A 21596-nucleotide genomic window follows, 5' to 3' on the forward strand; every position below is an offset into this window, starting at 1 on the left:
GGTAGGTGCTCACATTGGCAGGATGTGACTAGTGCAGTCCCGCAGGGATCTGTCTTGGGGCCTCAATTATTCACAATATTTATTAACGACTTAGATGAAGGCATAGAAAGTCTCATATCTAAGTTTGCCAATGACACAAAGATTGGTGATTGGATGAAAATATAAAATTACAAAGGGATATTGATAGATTAGGTGAATGGGCAAAACTGTGGCAAATGGAATTCAATGCAGACAAATGTGAGGTCATCCACTTTGGATCAAAAAAGGATAGAACAGGGTACTTTCTAAATGGTAAAAAGTTAAAAACAGTGGATGTCCAAAGGGACTTAGGGGTTAAGGTACATAGATCATTGAAGTGTCATGTACAGGTGCAGAAAATAATCAAGAAGGCAAATGGAATGCTGGCCTTTATATCTAGAGGACTAGAGTACAAGGGGGCAGAAGTTATGGTGCAGCTATACAAAACCCTGGTTAGACTGCACCTGGAGTACGGTGAGCAGTTCTGGGCACCGCACCTTCGGAAGGACATATTGGCCTTGGAGGGAGTGCAGCGTAGGTTTACTAGAATGATACCCGGACTTCAGGGGTTAAGTTACAAGGAGAAATTACACAAATTGGGATTGTATTCTCTAAAGTTTCGAAGGTTAAGGGGTGATCTGATCGAAGTTTATAAGATATTAAAGGGAACAGAAAGAGTGGATAGAGAGAAACTATTTCCGCTGGTTGGGGATTTTAGGAGTAGGGGGCACAGTCTAAAAATTAGAGCCAGGACTTTCAGGAGCGAGATTAGAAAACATTTCTACACACAAAGGGTGGTAGAAGTTTGGAACTCTCTTCCGCAAACGGCAATTGATACTAGCTCAATTGCTAAATTTAAATCTGAGATAGATAGCTGTTTGGCAACCAAAGGTATGAAGGGATTTGGGCCAAAGGCAGGTGTATGGAGTTAGATCACAGATCGGCCATGATCTTATCAAATGGCGGAGCAGGCACGAGGGGCTGAATGGCCCACTCCTGTTCCTATGTTCTTTACCGATTACTTAAGCAGCTCGTTTCAGTAGATTTTGTTTCTTCTAAAGACATCACCTGCCTTTTTATTCCTTTTACTAAATCTGTAGCCAGTGGTGTATGATTCATTGTGTAAGAACAATAATCCTTTCCAGGAAACCTTTAGGAATTAATTCCTCCTCCCTAGTTCCTGGATTGCTGAGGCCAGCTGGAACTGCAGCCCCAGCTTAGGTCAGATAACAGGTTGCAATTGAACCGGGATAAGCTGAGCCATATGGTTTCTTTATATGTCGCCTTTACCGAATCGAACCATTCTGCGCGTGTGAAAATTTGTTAAGAGTCGCTTGTTTGTACCCCATTTTAATTCTGCCTCCCCTCCCCACCTGTTTGCTCTAGTTCTCTACATTTCTTCAAAAACATAATAGAAAAAAAAACACAGGAAATCAAATTGTGCTATTTTCAGCACAGTAAGTACTGTGTAGGCTAGGATTGACACCCTTGCTGTTATTCAGCATTGGTGGCACTTAATCATAAGTCTGACCAACACATATAATATAAATAGAACACACAACGATGGTTGGAATTAGACATGCACATTAGCTCATGATTGAGCAAAACCCACAAGTTGTAAAATCAACAGGCGCTACTGACATTTTGTGCTGAAGCAGAATTTATTATCCTGCTGCTCTGGTATCAAGAGTATTTCAAGAGGGAGTTCTTCCCCCTTTCACCCCCCACTTTCCATGCAACAGGTATTTGTGTCTCATTCTTCTCATTACAGCTGGAAATTCATCCAAGCATTAGTCATCCCATGGATGGAATTACGCACCAGCAAGGCTTTTGCCCTTGGGATAAATGTGATGCATGGAGGGAAATCCTAGTCAGTCATTTTGCTTTAACTTTTCTTAACCTTTGTTTCTCTCTCTTTCCCCTTTAAGGGTTAATTCTTTTTCTCTTAGTTTTTTTAAAAAACTTCATTGCATTTTTAGCTTTATTTTGCTTTCCTTCTTTCTTTCATAAGGTGGAGATGCCGGTGATGGACTGGGGTTGACAATTGTAAACAATTTTACAACACCAAGTTATAGTCCAGCAATTTTATTTTAAATTCACAAGCTTTCGGAGGCTACCTCCTTCCTCAGGTGAACGATGTGAAAAACTTCTTTCATAAGGTTACTAGTACTTAATTTCTGTTTACATATGATTTTTACATCATTCCGCATTTGTGGCCTTTGTTTCCGGATTTACTTTCCCCATCTTGTCAAAGTTATTGCTCTTTGTGATCATAAATGTTTTCTTTCTTTCTTTCGCTATTTTTCCTAATAGATGTCAGCTTGGCTTAGTTGGCAGCACTCTTACCTGTGTCAGAGAAGTTTGTGCATTCAAGCCCCACTACAGGTCTTGAACGCAGAGTCTAGGTTGCCACTGCAATGCGGCATTGAGTGAATGCTGCATTGTTGGAGGTGCTATCTTTCAGCTGAGCCCTGTCTGCCTGTTCACATGGGGACAAAAGACACTGTGGCGCTATTCAAAGAGGAGAAGGGAGTCTTCCCCTTCCCATCCTTCCCCCTCCCCCGGCCAACATTCCTCCCTCAACCCACAAAATTAAAACCAGGTTAACTGTTCATTCGTCTCATTTGTGGGACTTTGCTGAATGCAAATTATCTGCATAACTTCAGTGACTGCGCTTCAAAAAGTTATTCAACGCACGTGGAGCATTTTGAGACATTCTGAGGATGTGATAAGACACTATATAAGTGCAAGTTCTTTCTTCACGCAACCACTACTTATGTGTGAGACCCTATGATTTCACCCTGGATTCATTCAGAATATCAGCATATATTAAAAGCATGCCAAATGATTTTAGCCCAGGTATTTACATATTGCATCCTGTCAGTCCCAATCACAGAATGGAAATACTGACGCTGACTACAGCACCACGGTTTGTCTTTTGTTTCCCCCAGTCTCTTCTGAAAATGATGAATCATGCTTGAGTATGGTTCCATAAACACTAGTGGTCCTCTGGTACCTGCCAGTGCCTGTGGCCATTTTTCATATCAGGACTTGGACAGTGAATGTTGTCAGGTCATCAGAACATGAGGAGCATCATAACCAAGCCCAAAGATCCCACGGTGCTATTTTGAAAAAGACCAGGGGAGTTCTCCCCGATGCCCTGGCCAATATTTATCCCTCAACCAACATCACTAATGAAACAGATTATCTGGTCATTATGACATTGCTGTTTGTGGGACCTTGCTGTTCGCAAACTGGCTGCCATGTTTTCCTACAATTACAACAGTGACTAAACGTCAAAAAAGTACTTCATTGGTTGTAGAGCGCTTTAGGACTTCCTCAGGTTGTGAAAGGCCCTATATAAATGCAAGTTCTTTCTTTCTATCCACAGATGCGACACTTTCCAAAAGGGGTCCCTGGATAACAATCAGGAGCAGGAGCCATGGCTAATTTATTTCCCCCCCCCCCCCCACCCCAGATCACATGAAAGAAAGAATTTGACAATTTGCTACATTTCCTACGTTACAACAGTTTTTACACTTCAAAAGGCCAAATATAATGCCTCATCCCTGCCTTAGCCAAGATCAGAATCAGACCTGGGACCTTGCAGATCTGTGTGGCTCTATATCACACCCATGGCGCATTTACCCAACAAGCCTGTATTTGGGTTCTTGTGGTACTAAAAAGTGCACAGATTTCCCTTTCTCCCCTCCCAAGCAAATATCCAACTGTATTTCTTTACCCTATCTCACTCTTTTGGACTAAAATGTTAGCCCAGGGTCAAACCTAAAGGCGGCTTGATATTTCAAATCCAAGGCCTTGCTGAAGCCTACTAGGAATTATGGCAAATATGGTAAGGTTCCCTAAAGAATTTGGTCAGTGTTAATCTAATTCCAACTTGAGACAAGAGGATAGAATCATAGACAGTTACGGTACAGATAGAGGCCATTCGGCCCATCGTGTCCATGCCAGCTGAAAAGGAGCTATCCAGCTTAATCCCACTTTCCAGCACTTGGTCCATATCCCTGTAAGTTACGGCACTTCAAGTGCTCATCCAAGTACTTTTTAAAATGAGTTGAGGGTTTCTGCCTCTACCACCCTTTCAAGAAGTGAGTTCCAGACCCCCACCACCCTCTGGGTGAAAAAAAACTCTCAGCTCTCCTCTAATCCTTCTACCAATTACTTTAAATCTATGCCCCCTGGTCACTGACCCCTCTGCTAAGGGAAATAGGTCCTTCCTATCCACTCTATGTAGGCCCCTCATAATTTTATACACCACAATTAAATCTCCCCTCAGCCTCCTCATTTCCAAAGAAAACAACCCCAACCTATCCAATCTTTTCTCATAGCTAAAATTCTCCAGCCCTGGCAACATCCTCGTAAATCTCCTCTGTACCCTCTAGTGCAATCACATTGTTCCTGTAATGTGGTGATCAGAACTGGACGCAGTACTCAAGCTGTGGCCTAACCAATGTTTTATATAGTTCTTATACTGCTCTTATATTCTATGCCTCGGCTAATGAAGGAAAGTATCCCTTAAGCCTTTTTAACCACCTTATTTACCTGTGCTGCTACCTTCAGGGATCTGTGTGCCATACACTCCAAGGTCCCTTTGTTCCTCTACACCTCTCAGTATCCCCCCATTTATTGTGTACTCCCTTGTCTTGTTTGCCCTCCTCAAATGCATTACCTCAGACTTCTCTGCATTGAATTCCATTTGCCACTTTTTTGCCCACCTGACCAGTCCATTGCTATCTTCCTGCAGTCTACAGCTTTCCTCCTCACTATCAACTACACGGCCAATTTTTGTATCATCTGCAAACTTCTTGATCAAGCCCTCCACATTCAAGTCCAAATCATTAATATGTACCACAAAAAGCAAGGGATAACACAGAACTGCCTATAATTCAGCATTAACAGGCAGCTTAGTAAGAAAGCCCACAAGGATGCTTGTTGTGGGAATAGAAATGCCTGTTGTGGGAATAGAAATGCCATACTGTTTTAGTAGAAAGTATTCTTGAGGTTGGGTTAAGGCACCCAGTCAGAGAGGACTTTGCCCTGTATTTGTATACCTGATTTTGGAGTGCTTTGTGTAATCACTGGACACTACTGGGAAAATATTCCTTCTCATGCACTGAGGGGTCTACAATGCTGGTTTTGTATCCTCTGAACAAGGGCTTGAATCCAGCTTAGGCTGATGGGGTAAAATCATGGATGTTACCCTTCACAGGAAGCTTCTGGTCTCAACTAAAGAACAAACGAACTTGCATTTATATAGTGCCTTTCATGACCTCATGGAAGAAAGTGGAGTTGAGGTCGAAGATCAGCCACGATCTTATTGAACGGCAGAGCAGGCTCGAGGGGCCGTGTGGCCTACTCCTGCTCCTGCTCCTATTTCTTATGTTTCTTATACTCTCCCACAAGAAGGGAAAAGAAAAATGGGATGTCAAGTTACCCTACTAACAGTTGGCTACAGAGAGGTATAGATAGAAGCTTGGGAGCAGGTTAGGGAATGGTGAATAGCACAGGGGAACCTAAAGAAGAGAGGAGAAAAAATAATTACTAAAATGGACAGGAATATAAATAATTGTGGAAAAAAGTTATAAAACCAGTTATTTGGCTTACAAACAGTAACACAGATGCATATCTGGCAGGCCACAACACGCCATAGAATTTACCAGTCCATTTAAACTCTCTTCCTCATAAATAACAGTCATGGAATGTCTCAAGAAGTGTTGTCACTAGACTTACTTATGTATCTGTGTCAATCAATGCACAAGAGGGAAAAAAAAATACATTTATGCTACTATGCTTTAATGTAGCATGATATGCTCAATTCAGCACCTCAATTTGCTCCCACCTGTACCATTATCAGTGACCGATCCATAACTGCCAGCACTTCACCCTAGTGTTATACAGTTCAAAGTGGTCACTCCAGAATTTTTTGTAATTCATTCTAAGGATATGGATGTCACTAGCAAGGCCAGTATTTATTACATATACCTAATTGCCCTTAAGAAGGTGGTGGTGAGCCGCCTTCTTGAACTGCTACAGTCCGTGTGGTGAAGGTTCTCCCACAATGCTGTTAGGTAGGGTGTTCCAGGAAGGATGAAACATATAAGCTGTTTTTTCACAGTTCATGTGGATAATAATAAGAGAATTTCACACTCATCACTGTGCTTTACCGAAATCCTAGTGACAACCCTGCCATTTGGCTCTGGACAGCTCTGTGATTAGTCAGTCATGGATTACTCGCACTACAGTAACAGGTGTATCCTAAGTGGAAATAATTGGGTGCTGGACCACTAGCTGATGTGCAGAGAAAGATGTACATTATTCCCTTAATTTGCAAGACAGAGGTCCAACTGTGGGGCTCAGATAATATTACAGGCTACCAAAGTAGCACAGAAGTGACCAGAAGTAGTTAAGGTGCCTTCCAGATGAGCAAATTATTATCTGGGAAAACTGCAGTTCCCCTTGAGTATAACATCAGTGCTCTGCATCCCCAGATGTTACCGAGGTGGAATCGTCAACTCAAACAATGGGACTCTCTAGACAAAGTCTTGTGTCAGCCTTGGCTCAGTGGTAGCACTCTCGCCTCAGAGTCAGAAGCTTGTGGGTTCAAGTCCCACTCCAGAGACATAATCTAGGCTCACACTTCAGTGCAGTACCGAGGGAGTGCTGCACTGTTGGAGGTGCCGCCTTTCAGATTGAAACGTTAAACCGAGGACCTGTCTGCCCTCTCAGTGTGGATGTAAAAGATCCCAGGGCACTATTCAAAGAAGAGCAGGGGAATTCTCCCAGTGTCCTGGACAATATTTATCCCTCAACCAACATCACTAAAAAAATAGATTATCTGGTCATTTATTTCATTGCTGTTTGTGGGACCATGCTGTGCACAAATTGGATGCTGTGTTTCCCTACATTACAACAGTGCCTACACTTCAAAAGTACTTCAATAGCCCTGAGGTTATGAAAGGTGCTGTATAAATGCAAGTTCTTTCTATATACCAACAATCACTGTGCTTCAAAGTAATTTACTATATACGAAGCATTTTTGAGACATTTCTAAGTGATAGTGGTGTATAATTTCATCTTTGTTTTGCTCTTTTCTTCAAGCAAATTTTCAAACAGTCAGCAGCACTGTTCCCATTGACTATACCGACCACCAGCTTACATCAGTGCTGAGTTGTGTGCGGAAAAGCCCTCTTTCTCTCCAACAATACAAAACTCAGCAGGAAGTCATGTGATGTCTTTTATCAGTTCTCTGGTGAATCACCAGATGGGGAAGCCCCATCAAACCCCCCCTCCACTGTCCCCTGGAAAGAAAGCATCTTACTTCACGAGAAAAAGAAAAAAAAAACAAGATTATCCAGTGACAGATGTGTATTCTGCCACCTGCTCGTGTACTCACAGAGAGTGATGTGAGGGGAAAAGGTAGTTATTTGCTAAGAAACCTATGGTTCTCCCAACCAACACCTCCTCTTCCCTGTGCAACAAGGTTACTGGAGGCAACAGTTTATAATGGGGGGAAAATTAGAAACCTGGAATGAGAGGAAAGGAACCTTTGTGCAGACCAAAATCAGATAATGCCGCTGAGTAAATGAAACCAGTACTTCTCCATTTTATAACTGTCTCTTAACTACGTAAATGTGTCAGAAACAGTTCTGCTTCAGTTGTTTCTCATTTTATCAGCGTTACAGTGTCTAAATGATCAATAATATCCAGACAAGCAGTAAATGGCTATAAATAGTCAAGTTGAAATGAATCTTGTGATCTGCTAGAAGTGAATTTTCTTTCTCTAATCTTTTAAAGAGTAAGTGCTAAAAAATAGTTTTTTTAAAACCGTGTTTCTTGTTCACAGTCTGTCAAAAAGGTTTTCTTAAGTGCTCGACGTCCCTTATGATTAGAAATCCGCCTCTTGCACTTTCTGAACTTGCAGCCATAACATGGCTCAGGTTCAACAATTAACCTTGATTGCAGAAAATTGCCACTGGAATTTACATAGGATTCCCATTGTGTTTTCAGTTTAACTGATGATGGAAAATATTACGTACTAAACCAGGTGTGTACAGGCTAAAACCGCTAATTAAATTTATTGATATTTAATGCAAATACAAAAACAAAGATATTCGACATATACTTTAAAGCTCAAGGCAGTATCTTCAAAATACATACTAGATGATGCCCCGTGGCATTGCACACAATAAGTCAAAGCATATGGTCTTGCTTACTTGTCTCTGCTGCTGTTTCTCATTGTGTCTTTTCTGATCTGTTTCTCTCATTCTCTTGTGTTCTGCTTCTCTCTCCCTAGCCCAACTTTTTGTTTCAACATGAGCTCCTGCTTCTTTCTCTGTCTTTTTACTCTTCTTTCCTTTGTGTTTTGTAAACAATTTTACAACACCAAGTTATAGTCCAACAAATTTATTTTAAATTTCACAAGCTTTCGGAGGCTTCCTCCTTCCTCAGGTGAACGGTGTGGAAGTGTGTTGGAAGTGGTGGTGGCATGGAAGTGGTGTGCCAGGGCAAGGAGCCACCACATTTGGGATGCAGGGGGGGGGGGGGGGGGGGGTGGAGAAAATGTGGCCCCCTCCGGCTTCCATCCCATCCCATCCCCTCCCCAGGAAGCTCATGTTCCCTTTCAATGGCTCTCTTCTCTCACACCGCCTACTACTTCATCTCCCACTACCTCCTTCCCTCCCTAACACTCCAACGCACCCATCACTATCCCCATCTCTTCCCTTTGAATTTTTGCTAAACAGTGACTACTGATAACATAACTAGAGAAGCTGGTTCAAGGTGATTTGGAGGCCTTGATAGTGTCAGGAACCTGAACTAAGGTCACTCGTGATACTGTGGGAAACTACAGAACTGATTGTTTTGTTGACCTTGTGGTGCTTGCTCTGTCGAAAGCACTGTGATATTAAAACATTGGAGGCAAGTGCCCAGTGGGTAAACGTACTGCTTAATGTAGGACTAAATCATGAAGACCAGAAAATCCCTGGTTTAATCCATGGTCTGTACTGAGTTAGCTGATCTCAGCCAGGACAGCAGCTGACCTCAGTGCCCTGGGGCTGGGAACATAGGAACAACAGTAGGCCATTCAGCCTCTCAAACTTGTTGTGCCGTTCAATTAGATCATGGCCGATCTGCTCCTCTACTCCATCAAGCCGCCTCTGCTCCATATCCCTTGATGCCCTTGCCTAACAAAAATCTATCGATCTCAGTCTTGTAAATTTCAATTGACCATCGGCATCCACAGCCTTTTGTTTGGGGGGGGGGGGGTGGTGGTGGGGGTGGGGGGTGGAGAGTTACAGATTTACACTACTCTTTGTGTGAAAAAGTGCTTCCTGAGGGAGCAAAAAAAAATCAGCCAGGGTTCTTGCCACTGATCTCTGTCCATTGATTCTTGGTTGACATGTGTGGACATTGAGTTTTTAAAAAAAAATTTATTTTAGCAAGGCAGCATTTATTGCCCATCCCTAGCAGCCCTCGAGAAAGTGGTGAGCCTTCTTCTTGAACCGCTGCAGTCCATGTGGTGAAAATCTCGAGTCAATAAGTAAGATTAAAGCATCGTGAGGGATTAAAAAAAAATTCCTTTGAATAGCAGGTGTTAATGCACAAAACTGTAAGTATCTGTTTTGTACACAAGTCTGAGATTCAAACTACAAATGTGCGAATGCAGCCATCTGCTGGACACTAAAGGTAGTGCAGTACATTAATAAGGGAGGGAATAACCAATGCCAGGCTGCACAAAAGAGTGGTGCATTCAACAAATTAAAATAGTACGATATAGGCAATATGGGAAACTCCAAGCCATCTCAGTGTAACATGCAACGCAACCCTCTGTCCCACACCAGAGACTTGAGCACAAAATCTAGGCTGACACTCCCAGTGCAGTACTGAGGGAGTGCTGCACTGTTGGAGGTGCCGTCTTTCGGATGAGATATTAAACTGAAGCATCGTCTGCCCTCTCAGGTGGACGTAAAAGATCTCTTGGTACTATTTCGAAGAGGAGCAGGGGAATTCTCCCCGGTGTCCTGGCCAATATTTATCCCTCAACCAACACCTGAAAACAGATTATCTGGTCATTATCGCATTGCTGTTTGTGGGACCTTGCTGTGCACAAATTGGCTGCCGTGTTTCCTACATTACAACAGTGACTACACTTCAAAAATACCTCATTAAGTAGGACGTCCTAAGGTCGTGAAAGACACTATATAAATGCAAGTCTTTCTTTCTAACCTTGTAGCCCAAATCATCTGGTTATCACCATAGACTATAGCACTTTGACTTAGTTGATCTCATTAAATAGCTGTACTCTGCTGCTGCTGCTTAGTATCTGCTGCAACACCCACAATCAGCAAAAACGATCACCAGAATACAGAATAAAACAGCTTCCCTGAACTCAACCTGTACAGATTATAAATAGGAAAGGTTGGCGTGTGTTTCAAGGATGAACCTTATCTCAAGGTTCAAATAACATTGATAAATGGCTCAGGCTTCACTCCTCCAGTTTGCAATGTCACATGAGCTCCCTTGTAACACACTCCAGCCTGTACATAAGAAATAGGAGCAGGAGTAGGCCATATAGCCCCTCGAGCCTGCTCCGCCATTCAATCAGATCATAGTTGATCTTCATCCTCAACTCCACTTTCCTGCCCGATCTCCATATTCCTTGATTCCCCTAGTGTTCAAAAATCTATCCATCTCAGCTTTGAATATACTTGACAACTGAGCATCCACAGCCCTCTGGGGTAGAGAATTCCAAAGATTCACAATCCTCTGAGTGAAGAAATTCCTCCTCATCTCAGTCTTAAACGGCCGACCCCTTATCCTGAGACTATGCCCTCTAGTTCTAGGCTCTCCATCCAGGGGATGTAAGTAATCCTTTATAAACTGTGACGTTTTCGATACAGCTAAAAAGTCTGAACATGGCTTTCAAAAAGGAATTGGATAAATACTTGAAGGGAAAAAATTTGCAGGGCTAGGGAGAAAGAGCGGGGGAATGGTCCTAACTCGATTGCTCTTACAAAGAGCTGGCATGGGCTCGATGGGCCGAATGGCCTCCTTATGTGCTGTAACCATTCTATGATTACACTAGCAGATCTCCCGTGGCGTTGCTCACAGTGAGCTGGCAAATACAGTGTTTTGTAATAGGAGTGCCATCAACAAAGTGTGACGAGCAAAGAGTTACACAAAGTAAGTGTGACACTTACAAGAAGTGTGCATTTCATGGAAGATTTTTAATATATTACCAGTTAATCTCCCGTGACATTGCACGCAGGGAGTCAAGGCCTGATCGGTTTAACAGAAGTCGAGGTCTGTCCCGTTTAATAGGAGACATGGTGAGACAATAACAGCACTGCTGTCATAGGCAGATATGGAAGAGGCGCGCAGCAGGATGGGAGGCAATGTGACAGGCCAGGGAAGGCCTTAAAGGAGCTCAGAGGTTGCTGGGCTGCAGGTATGGGTCAAAGCCACAGGGGCTGGGAAAATACTGTTCACATTTTAAAAAAAATTCATGGCAGCGGCGCCAGAGGCAGATCCCGTGAGATGAAATGGGTGCAGGGCCAGCATGTATTTTTAAGTTTGGAGCCAGGAATTTTACATTTACTGGGGCAGACCCGGGAAGTGGTCACGGAGGCCGAGCCTAAAACTAATTTTTCTAAAACGCAATCGCAGCCAGGAGCCTTCGAAACGAAGAAGGGGGCCGGAGGCAGTGCCAGCAGTGGATCTGGAGGCTCAGGAGCAGTGCCAAAAGCTGAGAGTGTGGCCAGGGATTCAAAAAAAAAATTGTTGGCAGGGTCTGAGGCCAAAGAACAGCAATTAGCATTAATTTTGCAGTGGAGCAGGACTCTAGTGCAGAGTGAGCCACATTAATTTTTTTTTAAGTGGGTGTTGGGTGGGGGGGGGCTAGAGAGTGGCACTGTTAAAACAAATCTTGTTATTTGGGGCCAGCAGCCAAAGAGTGGGGGAGATGAAGAAGGAGTGACGCAGCATGACTTTATTTTTTTGGACCATAGCCCTGCAGATCAGGAAATTTTAAATTTTGGAGCTGGAAAGCAGAGCCCGAGGCAGAAGAGCAGGGATGCAGTTTCTTGGGTCAACAGGACCAGAAAATCTCATAAAATTAATGTTTTAAAATTGAAGTCATTTTCTTACACTTTTCCTAACCAGATTTCCAGCCTCAAGATTTTCAGCATTTGGGGATATCACGGGAGGGACCTCGCCGCAGCGCTGCTCGGTGGCGGGAGGGTCCTCGGTGGCGGGAGGGTCCTCGCCGCAGCGCCGCTCGGTGGCGGGAGGGTCCTCGGTGGCGGGAGGGTCCTCGCCGCAGCGCCGCTCGGTGGCGGGAGGGTCCTCGCAACGACACAGCCGATTAACTTGAGGCCTACAATTACATCATAACAGTGAAATGTTGACGTAAGGTTTTTCCATTATAAAGTGTTAACATAAAAAGTGTGACTCAAAAATTGCGACTAAGGAAGTGAGGTTAATGTGGACAGGAAGTGACTTCCATATGCAAGACTTTTATTGTATTGATACATACAGACTGTTAGATATATGATGATAATAATTTAAATGCTATAATTCTCAGTTATTTTATTTTTTCTCTTCATAGTTTCAATACTTAGTTGTATTGCACTTCCACTTCATGCAGTGTTGTCAGGGCACTTAGCATTTTGGTACTAACATATTTAAGGAAAAATTACACTTAGTCAACAGACCTTAATACAGTGTAACATTCTTAAATTATCATTTTAAATTTCTCCCACCACCAGAAAGACCTATAACCACAAATACTTCACTCTAGTGTGTTACAGCTCAAAATGCTCACACCAAGCACAGCCCATATTTCGTACTGCAAAATCTGTCATTGTGATGTGGGTGGTTCTCTCAGTTCGAGTGGACAGAATACAAAAAAACCAATTCACCCACTCACCATCACATTTTACTGAAATCCTGGTGACAAACAGATTGCCATAAATGCTGCTGTAATGTGCACATATGTGCATTGAAACAAGTAAGTTAGGCAAACATCTATTTGATACAATGCACAAGATCATCTTCTAGTGACTTTCCTCACAACTTCCCTCTCTTGCTCTTCTGAAATGTTCCTTTCATGTGCCCCTAAGCCCCGAATCTACCATCCTACACACTCTTGCTCTTTGCTGCATCTTCACAGTGTCGAGGTCAACGCTCATTGCATTGTCATCTACTCATTCCTTCCCAGGACCTCAACACCAGGGAACTCCGAAAACCCCTTAGCCTTCCATTCAATCTCCAGGCATTTAAAACTCAAACATCGTGTCACCTAAGCACCTCTTTTTGATTTATTTCATCTCCCCTCTTTTCAATCTTAGTGGTGTCCGACACTGAATGCTTTGGTTCTTCACTAGATTTATTTATCAATAAGGAAATGTAGGATGCCACGATGAACTGGAGCACAAACGCATTGCCCTATCGTGCAATCCCTCGAGACAATCTTGTGATTGAATATATTTGTGTACCTCTGTTTCTGGTCTGGGAATAAAGACTGGTGGCTTTATTTTCAGGGTCAGATCACGGAAGTCCCACTCCTCGATCACATACTGCACGGGCATGCTAGGAGAGAAAAGCCAAAAACATTTGTGAACAGATCACTCAGGCTGAAAAAAAAACTATCATTTACAAAGTTATTAATATATTCTTTCACTAAGCACAAGGAATCCCCACAGTGGCCTGTGCTCCACCACTAGTGTAACAATGCCCTGCATTGAAAGGGAGTTCTGCTCTCCACAATTCTCACATGCTGAGATCCTGATTTTGCCCGATTTGTTAATCGGAAATGTGATGCAGAGCCTAGGTGCTTCCACACAGTAAAGGAAGTAAAAACTGCTGGGTGAATCGTGACAGATTACTCTTGTATTGGTTAGTCACTGGGTATAAAGTGGCATTAGATGAAGCCTGGGGCCAGTTATCTTGCCACCCATATCAGATTGCTTGAGCTTACAAGAGGGGAAAATAATCAACTTTAAAAAAAGAGGGAAGGTAAGTATAAAAATATTTTTAAATTATCGCACTGTTGAAGGCGCCTAGAACACAAATCCCAGATCATCTGCTTCTGCTCTGTAGTGAGTGGGCGAGATAGGGTCTCCTCCGCAAGGTTGTGAATCTGCAAAGAGCAGACAGAAAGACAACTATTAAAAAGTGAACAAAACAGTTGAATAAAGATGAGCCAGACTGCAGTGACTGCGCTTATTTGGTGTGTTAGTATCAATATGCTATAGAAAAAACTGCAGTCAAGTGAATTCACTTCAATGTCGTGCCAATATACTTCTTGCACAATGCTCTTAAGGTTCTTTCACACTACATAATAAGAGCGTTCCCATCTAAGGAGATTGATGCCTGTCCCTCTCTTACATTTCCATTGAGTACCGGTGTCTGTAGCACTGCTGGGCTTAGCTATGTAATGCAGAGACCCAATTGGCATCAAGTTTAAAAGCTACTACAATGTTGTAGGTTCCCTGATGGCCAGCTCAATTACACTAAGGATTGCAGCCAGCGTTAGGTGAACTACGCTCCTGTAATGTAAAACCATCTTTAATTCAACACCTCAAATTGCTCCCACTGTTCCCAACTCCAGTGTGAGATTACCAGTACTTCACTCTAAGTGTCAGACAGCTCGAAATGCTGTCTCTGGACTCAACCCAAGTTTGAGCAGACAAAATCTATGATTGTACTGCCAGGCGTTTTTCACAGTTCAAGTGGATACAGTATAAATATTTCATACATTTCACTAAAAGGACATGCACAGCCCAGATGCAAGGAGATTTCACAAGGCCACCATTACACTATACTACAATCCTAGTGACAACATCTGGACCTAGACATCTGTCCTAGGCTGTTCAGGGGTGATGTCAGGAAGCACTTCTTCACACAGTAGGATAGGAAACCTGGAACTCTCTCCCCCAAAAAACTGTTGCGGCTTGGGGGTCAACTGAAAACTTCAAAACTGAGATTGAGAAAGTTTTGTCAGGCAAGGGTATTAAGGGTTACGGAACAAAGGCAGATAGATGGAAATAAGATACAGATCAGCCATCATCTAGTTGAATGGCGGAACAAGTTCGAGGGGCTGAATGGCCTACTCATGTTCCTAAATCTCCCTCACAATTTTGAGCACTTGTGTGTGACATCTTTATATCCGTCAATCCCCCCTCGTGTATAATATACACAAGGTCTTTATTCCCTTTAAGGCAACCAGCAAATTACATCATTACTTAAAAGCTTTCAACGGACCCAAGTCTCTGTTAGCTGCCTAACCTAGACATGAATTTCATGATACTTAACAGTTTTTCCTCCGAGCACATGGGATACTATGTGTTCACTTGAGTGTTGTGGCTCCGATATTCCCTCCTGTTCAAACATCTTTCGCCAGTGGGTCACACAGTTAGCTCCCGTCATTGCCCCAGGTACTAATCTGCAAAGATTTCTGGAGAGAGCAGTTGAAAAGGAGACAGGCCCACGAAATGCTCTGAAACGTGAGGCCAAGCACACACAGCATCCAGAGAAAACTTTTGACCACGTACACCGGCATCTCATCTTGCCGAGGTTCTTTCCTACTTCTTTCGACAGCCCTGGTGTATTTTAACAGGCGTCTTCACGACACCAATTTTCGCAAACTGCTAAATGCATTGCTGTTGGCAGCACATTGCCTTGTGTGAGGAGCTTGTATCAATGTTTTCCAACATGGGCTTGATTTGCAGTGTTTCTGCAATTCCTAACTTCAGTCAATGGTCGCTGTGGACGTAGCTCTAAAAGTGTCCCATTTAACCACTGCAGTCAACTAGTCCAATTCAAATGTGGGCAATCTGTGAAGGCATATAAAGTTATATAATTTAAACAAACTTTAAAAGTAGTTTAACTTTTATACTTCAAATTTCCTAGTGCACCAGATGTACTAAATTACAGTGTCTTATACAGCTACTTCCTCTCTATTCTGTGCTGCATACTGGAAAAAAACTGATCTAACTATGCTGAGGCATGGAATATAAGAGCAGGGAGGTTATGCTGGAACTGTATAAAATACTAGTTAGGCCTCAGCTTGAGTACTACGTACAGTTCTGGTCGCCACATTACAGGAAAGATGTGATTGCACTAGAAAGGGTACAGAGGAGACTTACGAGGATGTCGCCAGGGCTGGAGAATTTTAGCTATGAGCAAAGATTGGATAGGCTGGGGTTATTTTCTTTGGAACAGAGGAGGCTGAGGGGAGATTTAATTGAGGTGTATAAAATTATGAGGGGCCTAGATAGAGTGGATAGGAAGGATCTATTTCCCTTAGCAGAGAGCTCAATAACCAGGGGGCATAGATTTATAGTAATTGGTAGAAGGATTAGAGGGGAGTTGAGGAGAAATTTTTTCACCCAGAGGGTGGTGGGTGTCTACAACTCACTGCCTGAAAGGGTGGTAGAGGCAGAAACCCTCACCCCATTTAAAAAGTACTTGGATGTGCACTTGAAGTGCCATAACCTACAAGGCTACGGACCAAGAGCTGGAAAGTGGGATTAGGCTGAATGGCTCTTTTTCGGCCAGCACAGATACGATGGGCCAAATGGCCTTCTTCTGTGCTGTAAATTTCTATGATTCTAACTAATGCTTCAGATATACATTATGATAAAATAGTGGGGCACTCATTTATGAAGTACAGCACAAGTCAATGACTTTACGGTTCTTCACAGTGCAGTATTACCTGGTTTATCACAATGCATCATTCTTGAACTTTTTTTTATTATTAACAAAACCTTTCTCTGCTCTTTTTAAGTCTCCTAATGCTACACACAATCTCCCACCCAAGCAGACAGGTAGGTAGGTTACCTACTCTTTAATGGTTGCTGGGAGGTGTACGCGAGCAGCTTGTGTGACTTGCCCTCTAACCTTCTTCTCCCTTTGTTGGTGAGCAAAAAGCTCCCACAGCCCTTGCCCCCAAAGGGCTCCCAGTGCTCTATGGCCCAGTTTACACTTTGTTTGTGTAGTTAACAAAAACAATGGCCTTAATGATCTGGACATTCTCAACTGAGGGCATGGCTATGGGATGACTGAATAGGGCTTTGTTCCCACTTGTCTCCTCATAGGAATCTGGCCTAATACTTGTTGTCCCACCCTATTCTGTGGGGTTCCCTCACTGACTGCAGATTGCACCAAATCATGTTGCTAATGTCAGCAGGCACCAATGATGTGACTCTCCTGCTATCTTTAATCAGTTTTCACTAAAAGACGAAGGGGATAGGAATTTGCATTGCTATCGGTTTCAAAGGAAATAAAAACAAGCCGGTTTCTATCCTCAGATGGAGTATTGTGTTCAGTTCTGGGCACCACACTTTAGGAAGGATGTCAAGGCCTTAGACAGGGGGCAGAAGAGATTTACTAGAATGGTACCAGGGATGAGGGACTTCAGTTATATGGTGAGATTGGAGAAGCTGGGGTTGTTCTCCTTAGAACAGAGAAGGTTAAGGGGAGATTTGACAGAGGTGTTCAAAATCATGAACGGTTTTGATAGAGTATATAAGGAGAAACCGTTTCCAGTGGCAGAAGGGTCAGTAACCAGAGGACACAGATTTAACGCGATTGGCAAAAGAGTTAGAGGCGGCATGAGGAAACATTTTTTTTACGCGAGTTCTGATGATCTGGAATGCACTGCGTGAAAGGGTGGTAGAAGCAGATTCAATAGTAACTTTCAAAAGGGAATTGGATAAATACTTGAAGGGAGAAAATTTACAGAGCTACGGGGAAAGAGCAGGGGAATGGGACTAATCGGATAGCTCTTTCAAAGAGCTGGCACAGGCACGATGGGCCGAATGGCCTCTTCCTGTGCTGTACCTACTATGATACTGTGAAACAGGTGGTTAATCCACAATGCCAGTTTTATGCCCAGGAGGCAAGTTGAAAATCTACCCCGAATTATCAAATAAAGACATTTAATGCATTCACACTAGGGAACATTCACCGTCTCTCAAAAAAAAGTAGCTGCAAATAGTATTAAAGAAAATACACCTTCATATAAGACAATAGCCAGGCTTGCTCCTGAAAGTACCTTTGAGAAAAATAAAAAGATTTTAGAAGCTACACTTTAGAAGCTTATTTGGGTACAAACATTAAATAAACACAGCTACAACTGGGACTCTAAAAAACCATCAGATCATTTTATAATGTTTCTGTCTCAAGTTCGTACACAACAAGAGAAAATAACATCCAATAGGTTGGAGGGTGGGACTAGAACCAATGTGGTTCTGAAATGCTCTGGTCCCACCTTTGGAGTGATCTGCGTGACTGATATCGACAACCTCTAGTGCCAGTGAAGAAAAGCTTGTAAACTAAATGGGTTATAAAGCCGAGAATGCCGGAAACACTCAGGTCAGCCAGCATCTGTGGAGCGAGAAACAAGAGTTAACAACATTTCAGGTCGATGACCTTTTGCCAGGACTGGGGTTTTTATTTAATTCGTTCATGGGATGTGGGCGTCGCTGGCGAGGCCAGCATTTATTGCCTATCCCTAATTGCCCTTGAGAAGGTGGTGAGCCGCCTTCTTGAACCACTGCAGTCCGTGTGGTGAAGGTTCTCCCACAGTGCTGTTGGGAAGGGAGTTCCAGGATTTTGATCCAGCGACGATGAAGGTGCTTCTCAGTATTTTTGCTTTTGTTTTGGGTTAAAAAGCCAACACAAGTTGGCAGACATAAGTGCCATGGGATTGTACGCCCAGTTTGATGGGCAATAGACACCTGCACCTAATGTCTCACGACCTCGGGGCTACACGATGCATCAGCCTGGACTTTGGACTTAAATCCTGGGTTGGGGGAAGTTAGCTCGACCTCACCACCTCCTGACCCACAGGCCAGGCTGGTCAGTGAGGTACAGCCGGGGATGGTGGGGCTCGACCTCACCACCTCCTGACCCACAGGCCAGGCTGGTCAGTGAGGTACAGCCGGGGATGGTGGGGCTCGACCTCACCACCTCCTGACCCACAGGCCAGGCTGGTCAGTGAGGTACAGCCGGGGATGGTGGGGCTCGACCTCACCACCTCCTGACCCACAGGCCACAGGGTCACCCACAGGCCAGGCTGGTCAGTGAGGTACACCGGGGATGGTGGGACTCGACCTCACCACCTCCTGACCCACAGGGTCACCCACAGGCCAGGCTGGTCAGTGAGGTACAGCCGGGGATGGTGGGACTCGACCTCACCACCTCCTGACCCACAGGCCACAGGGTCACCCACAGGCCAGGCTGGTCAGTGAGGTACAGCCGGGGATGGTGGGGCTCGACCTCACCACCTCCTGACCCACAGGCCACAGGGTCACCCACAGGCCAGGCTGGTCAGTGAGGTACACCGGGGATGGTGGGGCTCGACCTCACCACCTCCTGACCCACAGGGTCACCCACAGGCCAGGCTGGTCAGTGAAGTGCAGCCAGGGATGGGGAAGAGAGGGTACAGAATCACACCCCCTGCCTACCTGTGGGCACCTTTCCAGAGGGGAAGAGAGGGAAGAGGGTTTAAAAAAGCGCGGGAAAAGAACCTTCTGGAATCTCATTTAAGATGACGTCACCGCGTCCCCTGAACAAAATGGCGACGCGACCAGACCCGGCGGCTGTCAAGTCGGAGTGGAATCAGCGCGCTTCGCTTCAGGTTTTCTTCAGTAAGAATTAAACACCCCCTCTCTTTTTTTTCCACTTCGCCCACGTTTTACCTCTGTTTCTGAATTTATCTCTTCGCTCGGCGCTCGAGCCTCTCCTCGGTCTCCTTCCCCGCTCTCCCCCTAGCAACGGCCACAGTTGTTGCTACCAATGTGCGTCTCCGAACCAGGTCCGGCTGGAGAGTCAAGAAACGCGCCGCGGGTTCCGCTCCACAAATCAAAGCCTCGCTGATAGCATCAAGTGCTTTTGATCTTTCATGTTTTTTTAAAAACAAAAACGCTTTCACTCCACATCTTTATAGTTATTGGTAAAACAATAGAAATTTCTATTTGGATTGCACTTTCTAAAACCTGCAACCTGTTTCCCCTTGTTTTTAAAAAAAGTAATACCTTAGGAGCATTATAATGGTTGATTGGATTTAATATTCTACCCCAGAATAACTGTACACATCCATTAAAAAAAATAGACTTCAAATTTCAGAATGTTGTGGATAAATAAAGAGGTTAGAAACAAACTAAATTTGTATGGGGCTTATAGATATAAAAAAGAAACTATACGGGAAATTGAGCAGAGATTTAGGAAGGGATAAGGAAAGCAAAACTGGAGTACAAGGAGAGAATCTAAAGAAATATTTAAAAGAACAGTCACGTATTCTACAAATATATAAGTAAAAAGAGAAGTGTTAAAAAAGACAGGACCCCTGAGAGGAGAGTATAATGAGTTAGTTGAGGATACTTAACAAGTACTTTGCTTCATTGTGTACAATAGAGGATATTAGGGAGGAGGTAAATTCTGAATTGGTTAAAAGTTGAGAGATGTTACATTAAACAAGAGGAAAGTATTAGAGAAGTTAAGCTAATAGGGGTGAAAGTACTGGGACCAGCTGAGATACATCCAACGATCCTGAGGGGAATGGGGAAAGAAATAGCAGAGACCCTAGAAATTATATTTCAGGGTTTTATTGAAAGTGGATATATGCTGGAGGGTGGCCAAATGATGCCCATTTTCAAAAGGGGAAATAGCTAAATCCAAGTATTACTAGAGGCTGTAATTTAGCATCTGTGATAGGGAAAATTTAAAAATATTTAATTAAAGATGAAAATGACTAACTATCTAGATGAAGCAAAAATAATTAGAAGCAGATAACATGGATTTCAAAGAAGAAGATCATGCTTGACAAACCTCTTTGAGGAAGTGACAGATGGGGAAATGCAGTGGATGTGGTGTACATGGACTTTCAGAAAGTCTTTGACAAGGTACCACACAGGAGAATATTAAAATGTATAGGATTAGGGAAAGGTTAACAAATTGGATTGAAAAACTGTTTAGAAGGGAATAAACAGAGTCCGGAAGTTAAGGGCAGTTTCTCAGTAGTTGGAAGTGGCTATTGGTGTCCCATGCGTTTCTGTTCTGAGACTGCTTCATTTCACTATCTACATTAATGATTTGGATATAGAGAGAGAGAGAGGTGTCCACGTTTGCAGATGATGAAATTGGTTGAAGGGGGAAAAAAAACTTTGAAAAGCCCTTTATTTTAGCTGATGCTATTTACAATGTAAAAATGTCACTGTAACCATTGTTGTTTATACATGATAATGTCCTGAACTGCAGCATAATCAAACTTGGGCCTTGTTCAGAATTTTTCCTCTTCAACACAGCTCTGATTTTGCTTTTAGCTAGTGTTTCCCTTGCAAAAGTGTTTGCCGCAGTAAATGCCATTTCCTCTATACCTCTGCAACCTCCTCCAGCCCCATGTGCCAGCACGGACCCTCTCTTTTCAGAATCTCGCCTCCTATTCACCACACTCCCTCACCTCGCTCCACCTTTGATGGCAGGAGCTTTAGGTGACTTTAGATGGTTGGACGTTCGATCGTAGCTGTTAGTCTTGTGGTCCCCTCATGACAGAA

At 43.5% G+C, this 21596-nt stretch overlaps 1 protein-coding gene across 4 annotated transcripts in view; it reads right to left on the reverse strand.

The window, feature by feature from the left end:
- Positions 1-19828, reverse strand: part of hemk1 (HemK methyltransferase family member 1) — a 96155-nt gene extending 76327 nt beyond the window's left edge. For 3 of the 4 annotated variants that reach the window (XR_010966044.1, XM_067998435.1, XM_067998431.1), the window contains exons 1-5: positions 19743-19828; positions 18055-18094; positions 15352-15872; positions 14085-14176; positions 13533-13626 (exon numbers count right to left, since the gene is read on the reverse strand). Coding sequence is in view for 3 of the 4 variants with exons in the window: in XM_067998435.1 (XP_067854536.1) it covers positions 13533-13626; positions 14085-14176; positions 15352-15603 (438 nt within the window). In the remaining variant the exon portion in view is untranslated. The remainder of the gene's footprint in view (positions 1-13532; positions 13627-14084; positions 14177-15351; positions 15873-18054; positions 18095-19742) is intronic. The other variant, XM_067998432.1, reaches the window with a different exon arrangement.
- Positions 19829-21596: the final 1768 nt, after the last annotated feature.

Source organism: Heptranchias perlo, chromosome 17 (genome assembly GCF_035084215.1).
Source record: "Heptranchias perlo isolate sHepPer1 chromosome 17, sHepPer1.hap1, whole genome shotgun sequence".
NCBI lineage: Eukaryota > Metazoa > Chordata > Chondrichthyes > Hexanchiformes > Hexanchidae > Heptranchias > Heptranchias perlo.